The 22,162-nt window shown below is 41.7% G+C and overlaps 2 protein-coding genes across 2 annotated transcripts in view; both read left to right on the forward strand.

The window, feature by feature from the left end:
- LOC145390565 (phenoloxidase-activating factor 3-like) overlaps positions 1-3,113 on the forward strand; it is a 4,690-nt gene extending 1,577 nt beyond the window's left edge. Inside the window, exons 3-5 of the mRNA XM_080265380.1 lie at positions 182-381; positions 1,485-1,571; positions 2,923-3,113. Of these exons, the coding sequence (XP_080121506.1) occupies positions 182-381; positions 1,485-1,571; positions 2,923-3,036 (401 nt within the window). The 3' untranslated portion in view covers positions 3,037-3,113. The remainder of the gene's footprint in view (positions 1-181; positions 382-1,484; positions 1,572-2,922) is intronic.
- LOC145390626 (phenoloxidase-activating factor 3-like) overlaps positions 1-20,796 on the forward strand; it is a 23,262-nt gene extending 2,466 nt beyond the window's left edge. The window contains exons 3-6 of the mRNA XM_080265420.1: positions 16,329-16,525; positions 17,632-17,831; positions 18,644-18,730; positions 19,848-20,796. Coding sequence (XP_080121546.1) covers positions 16,329-16,525; positions 17,632-17,831; positions 18,644-18,730; positions 19,848-19,961 — 598 coding nt within the window. The 3' untranslated portion in view covers positions 19,962-20,796. The remainder of the gene's footprint in view (positions 1-16,328; positions 16,526-17,631; positions 17,832-18,643; positions 18,731-19,847) is intronic.
- Positions 20,797-22,162: the final 1,366 nt, after the last annotated feature.

A 22,162-nucleotide genomic window follows, 5' to 3' on the forward strand; every position in this document is an offset into this window, starting at 1 on the left:
CCTGGAGATTTTAACACACACGTGGGTATTTCCTTTTCAGTATTCGTGTCTCCACTGTGTCTCCCTCCCAAAATAAAAGATAAGAAATTATGTACGAAAGAGTTTAAAGAAGCAGGCCATGTTTCCCCTCTGAGATTTTACCCTGGAGATTTTAACCTGCATGTGGGTGTTTCCATTTCAGCATTCGTGTCCCCGCTGTGTCTACCCCCTGCGGGTCAGAGTGCGCTGGACTTGATAGGTACTCAGTTTGTTGTTGTGGCCGGTTGGGGGTTGAACGAGACGGCAGGTTTGTCAGCACAGATTTTGCAGACAGCCAGCCTTCCCCACGTGGACAAAGCTGAGTGTAACCCCATCTACAACAACTCACTTGTCCCAGAACAGGTTAGTAACAATCGTATTCTTTAATAGGTTTTGTAATTATGTTGTGCAACCTTATGAGTTTTCATTATTATTAAGCGTTGTGTTTGAGTAACCCTTGTCTGTTTAGCTGAGGAGACCCATCAACAACAGGCAAGCAATTTACCCCGCAGGGCCATCCCATGCAGTGAACCAATGTTCTCTTGCAGTAGATACCACCTCACCACAGTGAGGCCCAGGGCAGAGTGTGGAAGTTTGGTTCCTGGATGAATGCTACATTTGCATATTCACCCAGTTAATAGGGGTACCATAGTAAGCTTCACATTACCCCATTGTTTGGTTATATGGTTACCATCCAACGTTGTAAACGGTTTCCAAGGTTACTGGAAGTCGTTAGACTTGTCAGTCAATGTAGAGTCACCTGAAGTGGAAAGAGGAGTAATAAAATGTGACAAAGAATGGAAGAAACAAGATGAGAGGAGGGCAGACAGAAAAAGAATGAAATAGGTGAAGGAAGAAGTAGGCAGCACTACATCACGTGAGTGGATCATGTTGCCTCCACCTACGACCATTAAGCTTGGTTACTTAGCCTTACTTATGGATATTACAAAAAAAGAGAGAAAAAAAAGAATATTTAACCTAATTGTGAAAGCCGCACAATTTTTCCATGCATGTCCTGGAAAAGATTGATAACAGGGGCTTGTCCTATTGATTTACTTTTCATAATATCTTTAGTTATTTATGGATATTAAGCAAACCAGGCCTCAAAAGATAGGCCTATATCTTACGTAACTGAAAGCAACATGGACCTACCTAAGTGTTGGGATCGTAGCCTAGCCCCGGGACACTACGCTGCTGATGGCACACAAAAGGTGATGGATGGATGGATGAATGGATGGATAAATGGACGGATGGATGGGTGAATGAATGAACGGATAAATGGATGGATGGATGAATGATAGATGGATAGATGGATGGTTGGTGGCATGGATCAATGAAGGGATAGACAGATGAATGGGCGGATGGGTGCATAGACAGATTGATGGATGGATGGATAGACAGATAGATAGACAGATGGATGAGGACAGACTTTGCACCATCTCCTACCGCATTCTCTCTCTCCACAGATCTGCTTCGGGGGTGGGGCACAAGACTCCTGCCAGGGGGACTCCGGCGGTCCCATCTTTATTCGCCGCAACTTCGCCGCGACGCTGGTTAGTACGGAGCCCGGGTTTTATGTCGCGAGGGTGTCTTAGCGCCTGTTTCTTAGTGATTTATTTTGCCGATTAGACCTTAGTACTGAACACAAATTATTTAGTGATTTATTTTTCCTATTACACCTGGTTTTACGTCACTGGGGTTTCTTAGTCTCTGTCTCTTAGTGATTTATTTTGCCGATTACACCTTAATATTGAGCCCGGGTTGTATGTCACGTGGGTTTCTTAGTCCCTGTTTCTTAGTGATTTATTTTGCCGATTACACCTTAATACTGAGCACGGATTATATGTTTCACCGGTTTCTTAGTGCCTGTTTCTTAGTGATTTATTTTGCGAATTACACCCGAACCGTCTCCTCTCCCATTTAAATCATTTTTGTATCGACCTATCTTGCATCAGTGACAGAGAAGAGGATGCTAAGGTGTATGATACAGAATAAATCGCTGAGTAAAAGGTGCTTGTGAACTGTTGAATGGCACTTACAGCCTTCAACCCTTACTCACAAACACACGATCAACAACATCCTGTTTAAACTTTATTATTATTATTATTATTATTATTATTATTTTGTAAAGGAGGGATTCAGGAGTGTGTTCTGGGTGGTGTAGGCGGCGTCGTGATGCCTTTTCCTCGGTGATTTATTTTGCGTATTACACCATAACCTTCCCTTGTCCAAAATACTTCATATTTCTGTCAGTTTGGTTGGTGTCTCTCTGGATATTTTTATTTTATTTATTTATTTATTTATATATATATATATTTTTTGCTTTGGGACGTAATGCCTCCTATACCCACCAGTACCATCTAAGTAACCCTCCAATGCCTCCCAATACTCTCCAGTACCTTCTAATACCTCCTAGTACCCTCCAGTACCTCCCAATACATCCTAATACCCTCCAATACATCCTAATACCCTCCAATACGTCCTAATACTCTCCAATACGTCCTAATACCCTCCAGTACTCCCCAGTACCCTCCAGCATATCTCAATAGCCCCCTACTGCCTTGTAATACCCTGCCAAAACCCCCTAGTACCTTCTAATACCCTCCAGCACCTCTCAAATACCCCTAGTTCCTTCCAATACCCTCCAGTACCTCTCAATAACCCCTTAGTACCTTCCAATACCCTTCCAGTACCCTCTAACATCCTCCAGTTCCCCCAGTTGGTTTGTCGTCTCGCAGTCTGAATTTCAGCTATGAGATATAATGATCCTGATGCTCTCCAAAACCTCCCAGTACCCTCCAGTACGTTCCAGTAATCCCTTAATACCTTCTAATGCCCTTCCAGTACCCTCTACCTTCTTCCAGTTCCCTTCCAGTACCCTCTAGTACCCTCCAATTCCCCCAGGTTGGGTTGGTGTCTCGCGGTCTGGACTTCCGATGCGCCTCTAAAGGGATCCCTGCCGTGTACACTGATGTCACCGCCTACAGGCCCTGGATCATCAGCAACCTCAAGCCTTAATTCTTGCCGGAGAGGAGTAAATGCGTTTCGAGCGCCTGTGAATGCCTTTGGAAGAACGGGTGCTTAAGAGATGCTAAAGACCAGATTATTATTATTATTATTATTATTATTATTATTATTATTATTACTACCAGTTCTTGTTGTAAAGGAGTAAATGCGTCTCGAGTGCCTGTGATTGACTTTGGAAGAACGGGCACTTACAAGGATCAAAAGTCCAAGATATTATTATTGTTATTATCATATTATTATTATTATCATTATTATTATTATTATTATTATTAAAATTCCTGAAGTCCTTCCTTGGGTTGATTTAAAATTGCATGATGGTCGTGGGTTGATTTAAAATTGCATGATGGTCGTGAGTGTACTGTACCTGTAAAAGACGAACGGCTGTGGTCGAAGGAAGAATAAGATAAATATAGTGGTGAAGGAGTTAATGTGGACAGGTTTTAACTCTTTTTAAATATATAGGATTTCTTATAAGCTGAATTTACACCTCCTCCAGTAAAAAGACCATCATAGTATCCCCCCGTCCTGGATAAAATCATGTGACAATAGCCATGGAGTGGAGAGGTATATGAGAGAGGGGAGTGTGAGCTGGGAGCAGGGCAGTGAAATGGCGGGGGACAGGGCGACATGGAGGCGATTTGTTTGTGGCCACCCCATACGGGATTAAGGCGTCTGGCAATAGATAGATAGATAGACTAGCGAAGGTAAATTAGAACACTTCGCTCTTGTTTTTCGGACATTCCAAGAGGCCTGACTAAGCAACATGGATGTATATATTTTCTACACATCAGTCAAGAGGAAGGATTGGCAGGAAAGAGAGAGGGTAAGGAGTACTGGGAAACCCCACACAACGCCACAGCCATATTGAGTGTGATTTGGGGTCAAGAGAGGCAGGGGACGGTATTCTGATGTAGTTAGGAAGCTTACTAACACCTCTTCTTTGTTGGTTTACTTGTGATTCTGCCTCATTACTATATTCTGTGTAATTCATGCAATCTATGTATTAAAATGATACAAGCAGCAAAAAAGAGGATGTTAGTAGGTAGTCTGGAAAATAAATCGTTAAGGAAGTGGTGTTAGGGAACCTCCTTGCTTGATAATACAGGCCAAGGAGTCAAAATATCTCGCCACACCGGATGCCGCCACCCGAGCCCCCTGTCTCTCACGCCAGAATAAGTTGATAGGGGTCTCCAAACTTCTCACTGAGTTGTATTTGTTTTTATTCATGTATTGTTCTTGTTTTTAGTGATGTATGATGTATTTTCTATAGTCTGACATGAGAGATAGCACTGTTCAAAACAACAACATAGGCTTGTTTGCTGGTGTTGGTGCCCGGGTCGGATTCGTGTAAGTCTTCAGTAATGCAGTAACTCAGTGACAAAGGCATTCTCAGGCCTTGTCCAAGGGAATTGTCTGGTGGCAAGCTTGAGTATTTACATTTTAAGCTTTATGTATGTATTTATTTTTTTGGCCAGTCTATGATATTTATTTTATGTTGCTTTTCCGTCATCATCATCATCATCCTAGCCTGTCCCATCTCTTCCCATCCTATCCAATCTTACCCTATCTTATCCAGTCCTGTCCTATCCTATCTAGTCCTGTCCTTGTCTCTTCTCTCCTCCTCTCCTCTCCAGTCTTATTCTGTCCTTTCCTGTCCTATCCAATCCTGCCTTATCTTATCCTCTCCTATCCAATCCTGCCTTATCTTATCCTGTCCTATCCAATCCTGCCTTATCTTATCCTGTCCTATCCAATCCTGCCTTATCTTATCCTCTCCTATCCAATCCTGCCTCATCTTATCCTGTCCTATCCAATCCTGCCTTATCTTATCCTGTCCTATCCAATCCTGCCTTATCTTATCCTGTCCTCTCCAATCCTATCTCATCCTCTCCTCTCTCTCTCTCTCACTCACTCTCTCTCTCTCTCTCTCTCTCTCTCTCTCTCTCTTTTTGTCGCATCTGAAGCATAGGGACCCTGGGCAAGGCTAATTAGACGTTTTAAGTATGACCAGCCTCGTGCATCCCTGAGCGGCATTTTTTTTATGCAAGGAAGAAGGAACCAAAGGCCAGAAACATCAGTAAACATCAACCAACCCTCGAATGTTAACCCTTAATGCCTAGTTGAAGCGCCCTGACCCACTAAACAACCAGGCATATTTATTTATCACCCTATGTAGACAGTGGTTTCCGGGTTATGGGAAACTATTAGGCTTCTCACTCATTGTAGTTACTTGGAAGATAGCGCTACATCAGGTGAGTGGATGGTGAGCACTCTACTTACCACAGATAATATTGGTTATTAAAGTAGAGAAAAAAATGTGTTTTTTTGTTTATTTACTTTCTTAAAATAATGTGGTTATGCCATGTGGAGAGAGAGAGAGAGAGAGAGAGAGAGACAGAGACAGAGACAGAGAGACAGACAGACAGACAGACAGACAAGGAGAGAAAGACACAAACAGGGAGAGAGAGACAGGCAGACACAGAGAGACAGACAGACAGAGAGACAGGCAGACAGACAGACAGACAGACAGAGAGTGTGAGAGAGAGACAAAGACACAGGGAAAGAGAGAGAGGCAAACACAAAGATGATGAGAAAGACAAGCAGAGAGAGAGAGAGAGGCAGACAGACACAGAGAGGATGAGAAAGACAGGCAGACAGAGAGAGAGAGAGAGAGAGGCAGACAGACACAGAGAGGATGAGAAAGACAGGCAGACAGACACAGAGAGGATGAGAAAGACAGGCAGAGAGAGAGAGAGAGAGAGGCAGACAGACACAGAGAGGACGAGAAAGACAGGCAGACAGAGAGAGAGAGAGAGAGAGAGAGAGGCAGACAGAGAGAGAGAGGAAAGTGTATGAGTATGTGGGGAAGAAGGAGAGCGGGACCGAGAACGAGGCAGAGAGTGAGAGACTGAGTAGGAGAGTATGAATAAACCCAGTGGACTTCAGACTTATATTGCCCTCCTATTGCAGTCCACCATCGTCCTTTCTGGGGATAGGGAGGGAGTTGAGGGACGTGTGTATAACCAGGCAGTGGATCCGCCCGGTTATATCAGTGCCACCACGTGAAGGCGTCCCTCTCTCTCCCTCTCTCTCTCTCTCTCTCTCTCTGGAAATTAGACCATGCTTATCACTTTTTTTTTCTTTTTTTTTTTTAGGAGAGAAGGTGGTGGTGATGATGATGATGGTGGTGGTGGTGGTGATGGTGGTGGGTAGGAAGAAGGGTTGTGATGATGATGTTGGTGGTGGTGGTGGTGGTGATAGTAATCGTGGTGGTGATGATGAGGAGGAAGAGGATGATGATGATGATGATTGTGATGATCATGGTGAGGAGGAGGAAGAGGAGGAGGATGACGAAGATGATGGTGAGGATGATGATGATGACGATGCTGCTGCTGCTGATGTGGTGGTGGTAGTGGTGGTGGTGACTGTAATGTTGATGATGGTGATGATGATGATGATGATGATGATGGTGATGAGAGGAAAGAATCCAGTTTATGATGTTGGAAGCAATGGAGAGAGAGAGAGAGAGAGAGAGAGAGAGAGAGAGAGAGAGAGAGAGAGAGAAACTTAATCTAAATCTTTATCTATTTACTTATTCTTGTGTTTGTTTGTATACCCTTATGTAATTAAAGTCTATCTGTCTATCTATATCTATCTACCTATCTATATATCTATTTATTTATCCATCTATCTATCCATTTATCTATCTGTCTATCTACCTGTCTATACTATATATCTATCTACCTATCTATTTATCTATTTATTTATCCATCTATCTATCCATTTATCTATCTGTCTATCTACCTGTCTATGCTGTATATCTGTCTACCTGTTTACTGAGCGTACTCGTCCATGCCACAACCTGTCATTTATCTATCTATCTATTTTGTCTGTCTATTTATCTATCTACCTGTTTATCTATCCATCTGTCTGCCTATCTAAATATCTATCTATCTATCTATTTGTTTATCAGTCCATCTATCTGCCTGTCTATCTATGCCTGTTTATCTATCTATATATATATATATATATATATATATATATATATATATATATATATATATATATCTAAAGAGAGAGAGAGAGAGAGAGCGAGAGAGAGAGAGAGCTACCTCTCAGTTTACTTATATATTTACCTAACTACAGTACCGTTGTCTGTCTGTCTGTCTGTCTTCTGTCTGTATGTATGTATATGTCTACCCGTTCTTTTATATGTATGTATGTATGTATGCATGTATATATATGTACGGTATGTGTAAATCTATCTTTTTGTCCTTACATCTGTGCATATATCACTTTCTATCTATCTCTCTATCAACCTGTACTCCTGTATGTATGTATGTATGTATATATGTATGTATGTGTGTATGTATGTATGTATATAATTATTGTGTGTATGTATGTATGTATGTTTGAATGTATATATGTATGTACTGTACGTATGTATGTATGTAAGTATGTATGTATGTATGTATGGACGTCTCTACCTGTACATCACCACACCTGTCCGGAAATTCCCATATTATCTCATCCATACGGTCTTCCCCAGGTATTGTGTGCTTCTTAACGGCCTTGCCTCAGCGCATTAGTCAGACGGGCTTGTTTAGTTACAGGATGGTAGTAGTAGTAGTAGTAGTTTTTGCTGTTGTAATAGTAGTAGCAGTAATAGTGGTTGAGGTGGTGGTGGTGATACTGCAACAACAACTACTGCTATCACCACTACCACCGCTTCTGCTACTACTACTACTATTACTACAACTACAGATGGGTGCCTTTAGCCCTTGAAGAAAAAGTAAATAAAAAATCCTTACCCCTTTGCGGCCATTGACAGTAAACCATAAATATTAAAACAAATTATAAGGTGGACGCAGGATACGAGAAGCAAGTTTTCATTTTCGTTTCTTTCCTTCTTTAGTCTTTCTTTCTATCCTCCTTTATTTTTATCTTTTACTTTTACCTCGAAAGCACTGTGTCACCTTCACTCTCTTCCGCGAATCGCCAGCTCCAAAGGGAACATCTTAACGAGCTCAAAACCGAATTTTTATTTTCTCCGAAGTTGCTGCTTTTTTTTTTAACATGGGTACAATGTTTACGTTTTTTTTATCGCTTCCTGAGGGATTGTTTATATAGATTAAATATTACCTTCGCAATAATAAACATCTTATTTTATCATTTATTTTATTGTTTATTTATTTATTTTATTCTTTATTTATTTATTTGTCTTAGAATGTGCGGTGTACCCTCCTGAATACATGACTTACGGCTCGTGTGTTGCCATGGGCCCGAACACCTTTTCCCAAGCGATTTACTTTGTTTATTTCACCTTACTGCACTCTTCTTCCATAAATCCTTCCCCCATCGCCATACTCTCCTTAACTATGGTACAAAAGGATATTAATCACTCATATCCAAAAATAAATCGCTTAGGAAGAGGTGTTAGAGATCTCCGATGAGAATACTAGTCATGGTCTTTGGATTCCTTCCTCCTTTCCTCCCTTCCTCCTTTCTCCTTCCCTTCCTCCCTTTTTCCCTCCTTCCTCCTTCCTTCTGTCTTCCCTCCTTCCGTCTTCCTTTCCCCGATGATGATGATGATGATGATGATGGCTGGAGCGAAAGTCTAAAATGCAAATACTCAGACATAAATAAAATAACACACACAGCTAAACAAAAACAAACAGAATAAAAGCTAAGCAAACATCTAAAGCAAGAGACAAACGAAATAAACAAATGACATTAAAGCGAGAGAGACAAACACACACGGAGGCAAGCAAAATAAACAAACAGGAAGAAAAACGGTAAACAAACAACTTCCCTAAAACAAGAACATAAACAGGATGAAAACTAAACTTACATAAGCAGCTCAGACAAAAAAAAAAAGTCCAGCAGCAAAAAAATAAATAAATAAATAAATAATCCTGGAACCAGTTTGCCGACGAGAGAGAGAGAGAGAGAGAGAGAGAGAGAGAGAGAGAGAAAGTTGCTGGAAATCCCGGAGCAACATACTGTAGTAGGAAAACTTTCATGGCCGGTCTGAGTATACGGAAGAGCTAATTAAATTCGGAAATATTATGGGGTCAACTGAGATTTCGCCATGATTTAGAAGTGGACGATGTGTGTTAAGAATTATTTTAAAACTTGTTGGGTTGGATTCCTTATAACCTGTTCGCCGAAATGAATCTTGAAATAACCTGTAAACTCTTTCCAGACTAAGCGGATGTGTGGTATATTAGAAATGATTAATGTGTGTGTGTGTGTTTAGGAAGTTTGGGTGGATACGGTATACTCGTCCGCCGAAAGGAGTTTAACAATGATTGGTATAGCTTTCATCTATCTATTTATTGCCAGACGCCTTACTTCTGCAAAAGGTGACCATGAACGTTCTAATAATCTATATATGTTCCTCCACAAATTCCCTTGATTATCCATATTTCGATGTTGATTATATCTATATCTATCTATCTATCTATCTATATATATTCAGTGCTGTTATTATTACGATAGTAAGATGTGGCAACATTTCCTGGATTTGCCCAGCTTTATATAAACAGCGAAATCCCCCAAAGAACCTTCAGTGGGACATCAGGTGGTGGAGTGTGGATGTTGTGTTAGTTCCTGCCGTGTACTATCAACATTCCTGCAATGGTTGGTGACTTTGACTTACATACATGATACAGTATAGTTTGGTGATTATAAAAGTTTTGTATTTCGTAAAATATAGATATCATTAGGCATTTAAAAAGATGATTGACATTTTTGGGTAGACTTTTCCATCCGATGACGCATTTTTATTGATATCTAGAGACGATTTTATTCATGAGGAAACTTTTCGAACTGAGGGGTTAGATATCGCCATTACCCCTTCAGTACGAGTTCTAAGCTCAATAAAATCGTCTGGAGGCAGCTAGATTGAAGAAAAAAAAAATACATCTTGGCCATTATATTTACCTCCGCCGAAGAGGTTATGTTTCACCCCTGTCCGTTTGTATGTTTGTTGGTTTGTTTGTGAGCAAGATTACACAAACACTACCGGACTGATTTCCACGAAAATTGGTAGCAGAGTGGGCCTTGGTGCAGAATACACTCCATTAAATTTTGGTGCGGATCCGTATAAAGGTGCGGATCCAGGATTTTTTTTTTTTTTTCACACCTTGAATTACGAGATAGGGCGTTGGCGGAGGTATACGCTCTGCTGAGTGCCTTCTAGGTATGTGAAGTTCGGCATCGTTTCAGTCTGTGCTGGATTTAGATTTCACGGATTATTTTATTTATTTATTTATTTTTTTTCCGGTATGTTGTATAGCGGTGGTGTTATATTTTGAAATTAGGACTCATAAGCAAGCCTACTTTCGATTTAATCCCAACCAAGCCCAATGCCTCTTCTATATAACATTTCGAAAAACTGTAATTCGTGAAATCTAAATCCTGCAGTCCTTAAAATCACAATGCCAAGAGAGCGGCGCCTTCACGTCATTGTGATGATAATGATGATGGTGAATAATGATGAGGAGGGTGGTGATGACATTCGACAGATGCGGATGAATCGATGTGATGGTGATGATGATGGTGAATGATGATGAGGAGGATCAAGATGAGGAGGGTGGTGATGACATTTGGCAGATGCGGATGAGTCGATGTGGTGATGATGGTGGTGAGGAGGTGGAGGAGGATCAAGATGAGGGGGATGGTGATGATATTCGACAGATGATGGTGTGATGATGAGTGATGATATTACTACTATACCACAGCTGACCGAGGAAAGGTGTGGTGATGATATTCAACAGATATGGATGAGAGTCTGTGTGATGATGATGCTACTAAACAGATGAGGATAAAGGTCGGTGTGATGATGATGGTGATGATATTCAACAGATGAGGATGGGAGTCAGTGTGATGATGATGATGATATTCGACAGATGAGGATGCGAGTACATGATGATGATGATTGGTGATGATACTGATAGTGATGTACAAATGAGGATGAGGCGATGTGGTGATGATGATGATGATGATGTTCAACAGATGAGGATCCGAATATGTGATGCTGCTGATGCTGATGCTGATGGTGATGACGATGATGATGAAGATGAGAGTCAGTGTGATGATGATATGATGATATGAGGATGAAGGTCGGTGTGGTGATGATGATGATGATGATGATATTACTACTATTCCACAGATGAGGATGAAAGTCGGTGTGGTGATGACGGTGATGATGGTGGTGATGGTGGTGGTGGAGGCAGGGAGGGAGGTGAGGCAAGGTGAGTCGTACCCTGAGTCGTGACCTTGGAATATTACCTAACACCTCTTCCTTAGCAACTTATTCTTGCATATTATACCGTATTTTCATTTTTCAAAGTATATCGATATTAAAGCCGCATATACCTTCTAAGAGGATGTTAAGGTGCACTGTATAATAAATCGCTAAGGAAGAGGTGTTACGGGACCTTGGTAGATGACGTAACACCTCTTCCTAAGCGAATCATTCTCCACCTTACACCTTATATCCTTTTATTCAAACTATAACGATATTAAAGCGATACAATTTCCAAAAGGGTGTTAAGGTGAACTAAGAATAAATCGCTAAGGAAGAGGTGTTACGGAGCTTGTTTATTATGATCATGGTACTGAAGCGGAATGTAAAACTGGTTATCATGGAGATCATGGTTTTTAAGAGATGGAAAACTGTACTGAGTATATTGAAGGCTTCTTTTTATTTGTTTTTCCTTCCTTTATTTATCTGTTTAAAAAAAATAACTATCTATCTATTGCCAGACGCCTTAATCCCGTACGGGTGACCACAAACAAATCGTCTCCATGTTCCTCTGTTCCCCGCCATTTCATTGCCCTGCTTCCAGCTCACAACCCCCTCTCTCATATACTTCTCCACTCCATCTCATCCTTTGGCCTCCCCCGCCCTCTCCACTCCATCCCTCCATCTCATCCTTGGCCTCCCCCTCCCTCTCCCCCCTCCATAAATAAGTAAATAAATAAGTAATACTGATCTGGGGGTAAATGATGATGATGCTGTGTGTGTGTGTGTGTGTGTGTGTAAAATAAATAAATAAATAAATAAAGCAGTGATGGTGTGTGTGTGTGTGTGTGTGTGTGTGTGTGTATCTGTGTGTGTGTGTGTGTGTGTGTGTGTGTGTGTGTGTGTGTGTGTGTGTAAAATAAAAAAATAAATAAATCAGTGATTGTGTGTGTGTGTGTGTGTGTGTGTGTGTGTGTGTGTGTGTGTGTGCGTGCAGTAATTGATGATGATGATGGTGTGTGTGTGTGTGTGTGTGTGTGTGTGTGTGTGTGTGCGTGCAGTAATTGATGATGATGATGGTGTGTGTGTGTGTGTGTGTGTGTGTGTGTGTGTGTGTGTGTGTGTAGTAAATGATGATGATGATAGTGGTGTGTGGGTGTGGGTGTGTGGGTGTAAATTAAATAAATAAATAAAACAGTGATGGTGTGTGTATGTGTGTGTGTAAAATAAAACACCAGTAAATCTCACTCTCTTCTCAACAGCCTCCAGATGCCGTCCCACAGAGCCCTGCACTCCTTTACGCACCTGCAGGAGCTTTCAGCAGTTACTCCGAAGGTCCGACCCCGCCACCCTACGTAGGATCCAAGGCGCCATTTGTGACAGAGACCGCAGGAATGTCAGGGTGAGTGTGTGTGGGTGGGTGGGTGGGTGGGTGTGTCTGTAATTTGCATCTTGGAATATGAGTTGGTCTGTGTAAGTTTGTGTATATGTGTTTCTTTAGTGTGTGTGTGTGTGTGTGTGTGTGTGTGTGTGTGTGTGTGTGTGTGTGTGTATATAATTTGCATCTTGGAGTATGAGTTTGTCCATGTAAGTTTGTATATGGCCTTGTGTATGTATGTATTCAGTGTGTGTGTGTGTGTGTGTGTGTGTGTGTGTATGTGTGTGTGTGTGTGTGTATAATTTGCATCTTGGAATATGAGTCTGTGTATGTAAAGGCTTAATTATGTATGTATGTATTTAGTGTGTGTGTGTTTGTGTGTGTGTGTGTGTGTAATTTGCATCTTGGAATATGAGTCTGTGTATGTAAAGGCTTAATTATATATGTATGTATTTAGTGTGTGTGTGTGTGTGTGTGTGTGTGTGTGTGTGTGTGTGTGTGCGTGAGAATCTTTAACATTGCCAGATAGGGCGTTGGCGGAGGTATAGGCTCTACTGAGTGCCATTCTAGTTATTATTATTATCATTATTTCCGCAGGTGTGTTGTCCAGGTGCAGGTGCCATCACACTGCCGGTCAACAACACTAAACCAGTAGACGGGGAAGCACTACTGCCGGACACCTGTGGACGATACACCTCACGCCGCACACCCACCTCCCCATCCCTGGTCAGAAGGCAAGGGAGTCCACAGGGCCCCAGCCTCTCCGTCCAGCCGGCGGTGATTAAGCCTGGCCTCGGGGATTCCTTGATTGGCGGGGGTGGTCAGCTGGTGCCCTCAGTTGTTAGAGGAGAAGATGTTGAAGTTACCCAACCCCTGTCCTGGATGGCCTTACTTGGCTATAACTGTGAGTACTACTACTACTATTACTACTGCTGCTACTACTACTACTATTACTGCTACTACTACTGCTACTATAGTCTGTTCCATATAAGCTGGCGGAGAGAAACCTGTATTTTCCGTCCCAAGTCTGGGTCAAACGCAGAACGCAGGTGACCTTTGAAGGATTATCCCCCTCTTTCCTCAAGCCCTTCCCTTCTCCCTACTCTCCTGAGAGAGAGAGAGAGAGAGAGTGTGTGTGCGTGTGTGTGTGTGTGTGTGTGTGTGTGTGTGTGTGTGTGTGTGTGTGTGCGTGCGTGTGTGTGCGCGCGCGCGCGTGTAGGTGTAGGTGCATGTGTGTGTGTCTTTATTATCTGTGGAGAGCCTTCTTCTGTGCTATCCTTGTGTTATTCTCATAGATTAGTCTTATTCCTGTTGGAGCTGCCTAGCATGAACCAAAAGGTCTACTGCAGTTATCCTGTCTTCTTGCAGTATATTCTTATGTGTAACTTTTAGCAACTTACATGACTGTTGTATTAATATTTTAAAAACTATCTAAGACAGGTTTCAAAATTTCCCATTCATCTTAGACGCGCACGCACACGCACACGCACACACACACACACACACACACACGCACGCGCACGCGCACGCGCGCTCATATAAAGTATATTCTCTATCGACATTTCTTATGAAAGTATGTGGAACATGCTGGGACTCTTGGGTGAGTATAGCTTGAGATGAATGGTAACAAAGAAGAGGAAGGAGGGAATGCATGAGTGGAGCACCTGCTGACCCGTACTGGTTCAGGTGTGCGTTTGGCCTCAGGTCAAGATGGGTGGAGCATTTGCCCTGAGGTCACATGCAGCATTTCCTGGAACGCCTTTGATGATGCTTCCCAACATCCCGCCCAGGTCACTTATAATAATGGACAACGCATCATACCACTGCAAAATCATAAATAAAGCACCAACACAGAGCTTACGAAAACAAGAAATTATAAAGTGGCTTCTTGAAAACAACCTCCCTCATAACCCTCTGCACACTAAGGCTGACCTGCTACACCAAGTGAAAAAAAAAAAAAGAAACAGACAAATAAAGACAAGCAATTGTTTGAAATTGATGAAATCGCCAATAATCCTGGTCACCAGGTGCTGCGGGTCACCAGGTGCTGCGGCTTCCTCCCTATCATTGCCAGCTCAACCCCATAGAGCTGATTTGGGCTCAGGTCAAGGATGATGTGAGGAAGAGAAACTGAAATTCTTCTCGAAAATTACGAGTGACCGAAGAGCTGACGAGAAATGCGATAGAAAAAATAACAGCATGCATTGTTTCATATTATACTATATGCTACTACTACAACAACTGCTGGTACTACTGCTGCTGCTGCTGCTACTTCATGTATTATTATCATTATTGTTCTCATTGTTATTACCATTATCATTATTGCCCTCATTATTATTACCATTATTATTATTATTATTATTATTATCATTATTATCATTATTATTACTGGAGTATCATCACTTTCCTAGCTCGTACCAGTCCTATATGGGCGTGTGGTGGGTCGCTCATCACCGATCAGTACATCGTCACCGCCGCCCACTGCATCGACGCCTCCTTCACCCTGGGACTGACCCTGTGAGTTTACCCTTAAATTTTTCCATTTATCGATTTATTCTGGCAGCATTCGTACACTCATAACCGGGATAACCAATATTGGAATGGTGTATACGCGGCCTTATGGGGTGTACACTGATTCGTTGTTTACTGCGCTTATTTGGTATCAGGCATGGCGCGGGATCATGGAATTGCGCGTTTAGGAATACACAGATCCTATGGGACTTCAAATTGGCACAAGACATCCCTAGTGCAAGCCCAAATTTTCCTTTCATAACAGTTCAGATCCACTAAATACATACACACTGTTATAGCAAGTGTTAGACGTGCACATAGGCATGATTGGCATGATATTAAGTGATGGAATGGGCACAATAAGGAAACTCAAACCAAAACAAACCATATAGAGACGTGAGATGGATTTAAGGGATTCTGAGGCTAAGGGATGGAGAGTTAGTAATCCCCGCCCCCTGGGATTAACACCTCGAGTAGAACCTTGAAATCCTGCAAATCCATGAGAGACTACAGACACTTCGCCATCATTTTTAAACCAGCGCGGGTGTGCAGTAGCGATGCATTTCAGCCCAGAATGTGTAATAACGGTGGGTGTCCATACAGAAATATTCAGTGTCACACCACCGTATTCTTCTTCTTATTATTATTATTTTTATTATTATTATTAGTAGTAGTAGTAGTAATAGTATCATCATCATCATCATCATCATTAGTAGTAAAAGTAGTAGGAGGGAAAGGAGGAGTTGCATTATTATTATTATTAATATTATTATTCTTATTATTACTTTATTATTATTATCATCATCATTAGTAGCAAAAGTAGTAGGAGGGAAAGGAGTTGCATTATTATTATTATTAGTTATTATTATTATTATCATCATCATCATCATTAGTAGTAAAAGTAGTAGGAGGGAAAGGAGTTGCATTATTATTATTATTATTATTATTATTAGTTATTATTATTATCATCATCATCATCATTAGTAGTAAAAGTGGTAGGAGGGAAAGGAGGAGGAGTTGCATTATTATTATTATTATTATTATTATTATTATTACTTTATTATTATCATCATCATTAGTAGTAGTAGGAGGGAAAGGAGGAGGAGTTGCACTATTATTATTATTGTCATTATTATTTTTCAGGCAGGTTATTAGACTGGGTGAGCTGAATCTGGGAACCGAGCGAGATTGCAGTGGCAGTGGAAGTCGCCTGGTGTGTGCCCCTCCCCCGCAGGACTTTTCGCCAGCTGAGATCATCGTTCACCCGGACTTCAACAAGAGGACCCGAGTGAGTGACGACATTGCCCTCATCCGACTCGACAGAAAGGCGAGCCTGGGACGTAAGTGGAAAGATTGGTCCTGGGATTAGGTTGTCTATCTGTCAATCTATTGCCAGATGCCCTAATCCTGCAAGAGGTCACAAACAAATCACCTCCACATAACCCTATCCTCCTCCATTTGGCTCAGTTGGCTGCTCTTCCTACAACTTACAGCTCTCTCTGTCATATATTTTTCCACAAATCACCTCCACGTAGCCCTGTCCTCCTCCTTTTGGCTCAGTTTGCTGCCTTCCCTACAACTCACACCTTTCTACGTCATATATTTTTCCACAAGTCACCTCCACATAGCCCTGTCCTCCTCCATTTGGCTCAGTTGGCTACTCTTCCTACAACCAACACCTCTCTGTGTCATATATTTTTCCATTTCGTCCCTCCATCACGTCCTTTGTCTTCTCGTCCTCCCCTCCACCTCACTCACATACACACTTCAAGTCAGTCTGTCATTCCCCATCCTCTCCACATTTGAGAGCACTGGAGTTAGCAGGTAGATGGGTTGCTGAGGTGGAGGGCTGGAGGCTGAATTGGACAGTAGGTTTTTCTGTATGATCACATTTTTCCCTCGGAGATTTTAATGCAGGAATGGGTAATGCCTTTTCTTAGCTCATATTTCCCCTCTCTCTCTCTCTCTCTCTCTCTCTCTCTCTCTCTCTCTCTCTCTCTCCAATGGGCACTGGAGTTAGTAGGAAGGGGCATTGACGTGGCAGGCTAGGAACGAAATGGGGCAAGTTTGTTTTTGTCACATTTACCTCGGAGATTTTAATGCAAACGTGGGTATTTCTTTTTCATAATTTTGCATTTCTGATGTGTCTCTCTCCTTCGTGCAGTGGAGTTAGTAGGTACACTTATTGTTGAGGTGATGGACTAGGAGTGAAATGGGAGGGCTGTCTTATTTTTTCACATTTAATTTGGAGATTTTAATGCAAACATGGGTATTTCCTTTTCAGAGTTCGTATTTCCGCTGTGCCTCCCTCCAGCGGGCCAGAGTGCACTGGAGTTAGTAGGTAGACAGGTTGTTGAGGTGATGGGCTAGGAGTTGAAAGGGACAGCTGTTTTATTTTTTTCACAATTTGGAGATTTTAATGCAAACGTGGGTATTTCCTTTTCAGAGTTCGTGTTTCCGCTGTGCCTCCCTCCAGCGGGCCAGAGTGCACAGCAGTTAGTAGGTAGACGGTCTGTTGACGTGTCCGGATGGGGGTTGAATGAGACTGCTGGTTTGTCAGCCCAAATTTTACAGAAAGCCAGCCTTCCCTACTTTGACAAAGCTCAGTGTAACCGTATCTACAACAACACACTTGTCCCAGAACAGGTAAATAATGGGAGTTTTAGAATTTACTAAGAGGTATATAATGGGCTTTTAAAAATTAAGTAGTTTTATTATTATTTTTAAAAATGATTATATAGTGGCACAGCATTTTTTTGTGACGATATATTTAACAAACTAAGCTGAACGAGATTTGGTGTGACTAGATCTACACCAACACACTAGTATCAGGACAAATTAGTAGTGGGATTATGATAGCCTGATGATGATAATAATGATGATGATGATTATTATTATTATTGTTATTATTATTATTATTATTATTATTATTATTATTATTATTATTATTTTTATTATTATTACTATGATTGCCAGCCACGATAGTGAAGTTGGTATTGTTTTCAGTTTGTCTCTGTGTATCTGTTAGCACGATAACTTCGCAACCGGTCAAGAGATCACCACAAAATTTTACAAGTGTGTAGTCGTGATGAATATCTCTTACGAGTTCGAAATTGGTGAAAGTAGGTCAAGGTCAAGGTCATAGTCAGAGCCGCGCTAGATATGTATCAGCTTGTGGCTGGTGTGATTTCTTCCTTTGGGGGGCCTTTAGATACTATTATTATTATTATTATTATTATTATTGCTGAGTTTATTTACCCAAGCAAATTTATAGATATTGTACAAGGCAAGCCCAGCCCAACAGTATGTACCCTAACAGTAGAAGACTTTTTTTTTTTTTTTAGAGAGAGAGAGAGAGACTTTCAGAGCCATGTCTTTCTCTGTCTGTCTGTCTCTCTCTCTCTCTCCCTCTCTCTCTCTCTCTCTCTTTTTCTCACCTTTTCTCTCTCTCTCCCCAGCTGTGTTTCGGGGGTGGGGAACAGGACTCATGCCAGGGAGACTCCGGTGGTCCCATCTTTATTCGTCGCAGCCTCGCCGCTACGCTGGTTAGTCTACTGTTGTGTTAAGTTTTATGGTGTATTACTGAGCTGTGTGAAATAAGCTACAAAAGGATGAAAATTTGGGCCAAGAGCAAGTGAATGGAGTGAATTACCATCCAGTATTTCCCAGTACCCCTCTAACACAGTCTAATATCCTTCTAACACTCACTGACACCCTCTAACACCTTTCTGACACCCTTCTAACACCGTCAAATACCCTACTAATAGTCTAACACCATCCAATACCCTTCTAGCACCCTTTAAACACCCTTCCAATACCCTTCTAACACCCTTTAAACACCCTTCCAGTACCCTCCTAACACCCGTCAACATCATCTAACACCTTTCCAGTACCCTCAAACACCTTTCAATATCCTTAAACACCCTTCTAACACCCTTTAACATCCTCCAATACCCTCTAACATCCTGAAACCCCCTCCAGTACCCATCTTACACCCTTCTAACACCATCTTAATACTCTAACACCATCTAACACCCTTCTAGTGTCCTCTAATATCCCTCTAACACCCTTCTGCACCCTCTAACGCCCTTCTACACCCTCTAACACCATTTTACACCCTCTAACACCCCTCTAACACCCTTTAACACCCTTAAAAACCGTTCTGACACCCTTAAAACCGTTCTGACACCCTTAAAACCGTTCTAACACCCTTAAAAACCGTTCTAACACCCTTAAAAACCGTTCTGACACCCTTAAAACCGTTCTGACACCCTTAAAACCGTTGTAACACCCTTAAAACCGTTGTAACACCCTTAAAAACCGTTCTGACACCCTTAAAACCGTTGTAACACCCTTAAAAACCGTTCTGACACCCTTAAAACCGTTCTGACACCCTTAAAACCGTTCTGACACCCTTAAAAACTGTTCTGACACCCTTAAAACCGTTCTAACACCCTTAAAACCGTTCTAACACCCTTTAACACCCTTCAAACACCCTTTAACACCCTTCTACACCCTCTAACACCCTTTTACACCCTTCTACACCCTCTAACACCCTTCTACACCCTCTAACACCCTTCTACACCCTCTAACACCCTTCTGCAACCTCTAACACCCTTCTACACCCTCTAACACCCCTCTAACACCATCTAATTCCCTCAGATTGGCATAGTGTCCCGAGGTTTGGACTTCCGGTGTGGGACTAAAGGGGTTCCAGCCGTCTACACCGATGTTACTGCCTACAGACCTTGGATCATCACTAACCTCAAGCCGTAGTGGTGATGGTGATGGTGGTGGTGGTTGGTAGTGTGTGTGGTTGGGGTAATGTTGAAAATTATGATGGTGATTGATGATGGTGGTGGTGATGATGATGGTGGTGGTGATGATGATGACAGTGATGATGGTGGTGGTTGGTAGTTTGTATGGTTGGGGTAATGTTGAAAATGATTGTGGTGATTGATGATGATGATGGTGGTGATGATGGTGGTGATTGGTGGTAGTGGTGATGATGATGGTGGTTGGGCTGGTTGAAAATGATTGTGTTAAATGATGATGGTGATGATGATGATGATGATGATGGTGGTAGTGGTAATGATAATGGTGATAATGCTGATGATAATGATGGTGATGATGATGATGGTGATTGTTGGTGGTGGTGGTGATGATGGTGGTGGTGGTAATGATGATAATGGTGATGATTGTGATAATGCTGATGATGGTGGTAGTGATGATGAAGGTGATGATAATGGTGATGACAGTGATAATGATGATGATGATGATGGTGGTAGTGACGATGATGGTGATGAAGGTGATAATGCTGATGGTGGTGGCAGTGATGATGATACTCTTACCTATGTGTCTTTTTCGTCTCGTATTTATATTTCCACGTATTTTAAACAACTTATGAATTTCTAGACTCTTAAACGATCTCTTACTAGAAAAGAACAGAGAATCCTTACCTAGAATCAAAGCCTGTTATTCTAGGTGGCTTGGGAGGCTTCTTAACACCTTTTCCCTTGCGATTTATTTTGCTTATTACACCTGAACAATAATTAGTAAGGACATGGCATTAATAAGGACATGGTATTAGTAAGGACATGGTATTAATAAGGACATGATATTAGGATATGGTATTAGAAAGGTAAGGACATGGTATTAATCAGGACATGGTATTAAGCAGGACATGGTATTAGGACATGGTATTAATAAGGACATGATAATAAGGACATGGTGGTCTTTAACAACATATAATGGGATATTGAGGAGTAACGTGCAGACTGAATCGCTAAGGAGGAAGTGTTAGGGAATTTCAGCAGCAACAGGAAAAAAATTAGTTATCGTGCTGAAGGGATGGAACGAATGAATAAATTTGGATATTTATTACTTTAGCAAGCCTGTTATTATTATTATTATTATTATTATTATTATTGTACTGTTTTTAGCTAATTTAATCTCTAAGGTATTATTATTATTTTTATTTTATAGCTAATTGTATCTCCAGGGTATTACTGTTTTATTATTATTATTATCAGCTAATTTTATCGCCAGGCAATTTATTATTATTATTATTATTATTATTATTATCATCCTCACCCTGCCCTTGGGTGGGAAAGGAGGTCCAGATGATGATGATGATTAGCTAATATTTTTCGTGTTATTGTCCTTTTTATTAAAATGAATAATAAGGTTTACTTTTATTCATCCACAAACTATAAGTAAATAAATAAATAAATGACGTGGTTTGGCCAAGGGAAGCGAATTGACAGAGACTGACGAGGAGAGTGAATGAGGTGATTGGGAGGAGAGGGAGAGAGAGACAAAACGATGTGGAGAGATGGAGAGACTAATCAGGAGAGAACGAATGAGGGAAAGGAGGGAGACCAACAACATGGAGATAGAGACTGACAAGGAGAGCGCATGGAGGTGGTGAGTGGAAGGAGAACGAGACTGAGATGAGAAACTGACAAGGAGAGCGTATGGAAGTGGTGAGTGGAAGGAGAACGAGATTGAGATGAGAAACTGACAAGAAGAGCGTATGGAAGGGGTGGCAGAGAGAACAAGGTGGAGAGACTAACTAGGAGTGTATGAGGACTGAGGACAAGATGAAGTGAGAGACTGACTGGAAGAGTGTGAGTGGGTGGGAGGTGGAGATAGTGAGAGACTGACTAAGAGAGAATGTGGGTTCGGTGGGAAGAGAAGAACGGGGTGGAGATAGTAAAAGACTGACTAGGAGAGAGTATGAAAGCGAGGTGGGTGGGAGGAGACTTGTGGAGATGAGAGACTGACTAGAAGAGTGCATGAGTGAGGTGGGTGGAAGGAGAATGAGATAGAGATGAGAGACTGACTGGGAGATTGCATGAGTGACGGGTGGTAGGATGAGACAGAGACCGACTGGGAGAGTGCATGAGTGACGGGTGGGAAGTGGAGACAGAGACTGACTGGGAGAGTGCATGAGTGACGGGTGGGAGGTGGAGACA

The sequence above is a fragment of the Coenobita brevimanus genome, chromosome 15, assembly GCF_032717465.1.
Source record: "Coenobita brevimanus isolate Jiangsu-jjx chromosome 15, ASM3271746v2, whole genome shotgun sequence".
NCBI classification, from domain to species: domain Eukaryota; kingdom Metazoa; phylum Arthropoda; class Malacostraca; order Decapoda; family Coenobitidae; genus Coenobita; species Coenobita brevimanus.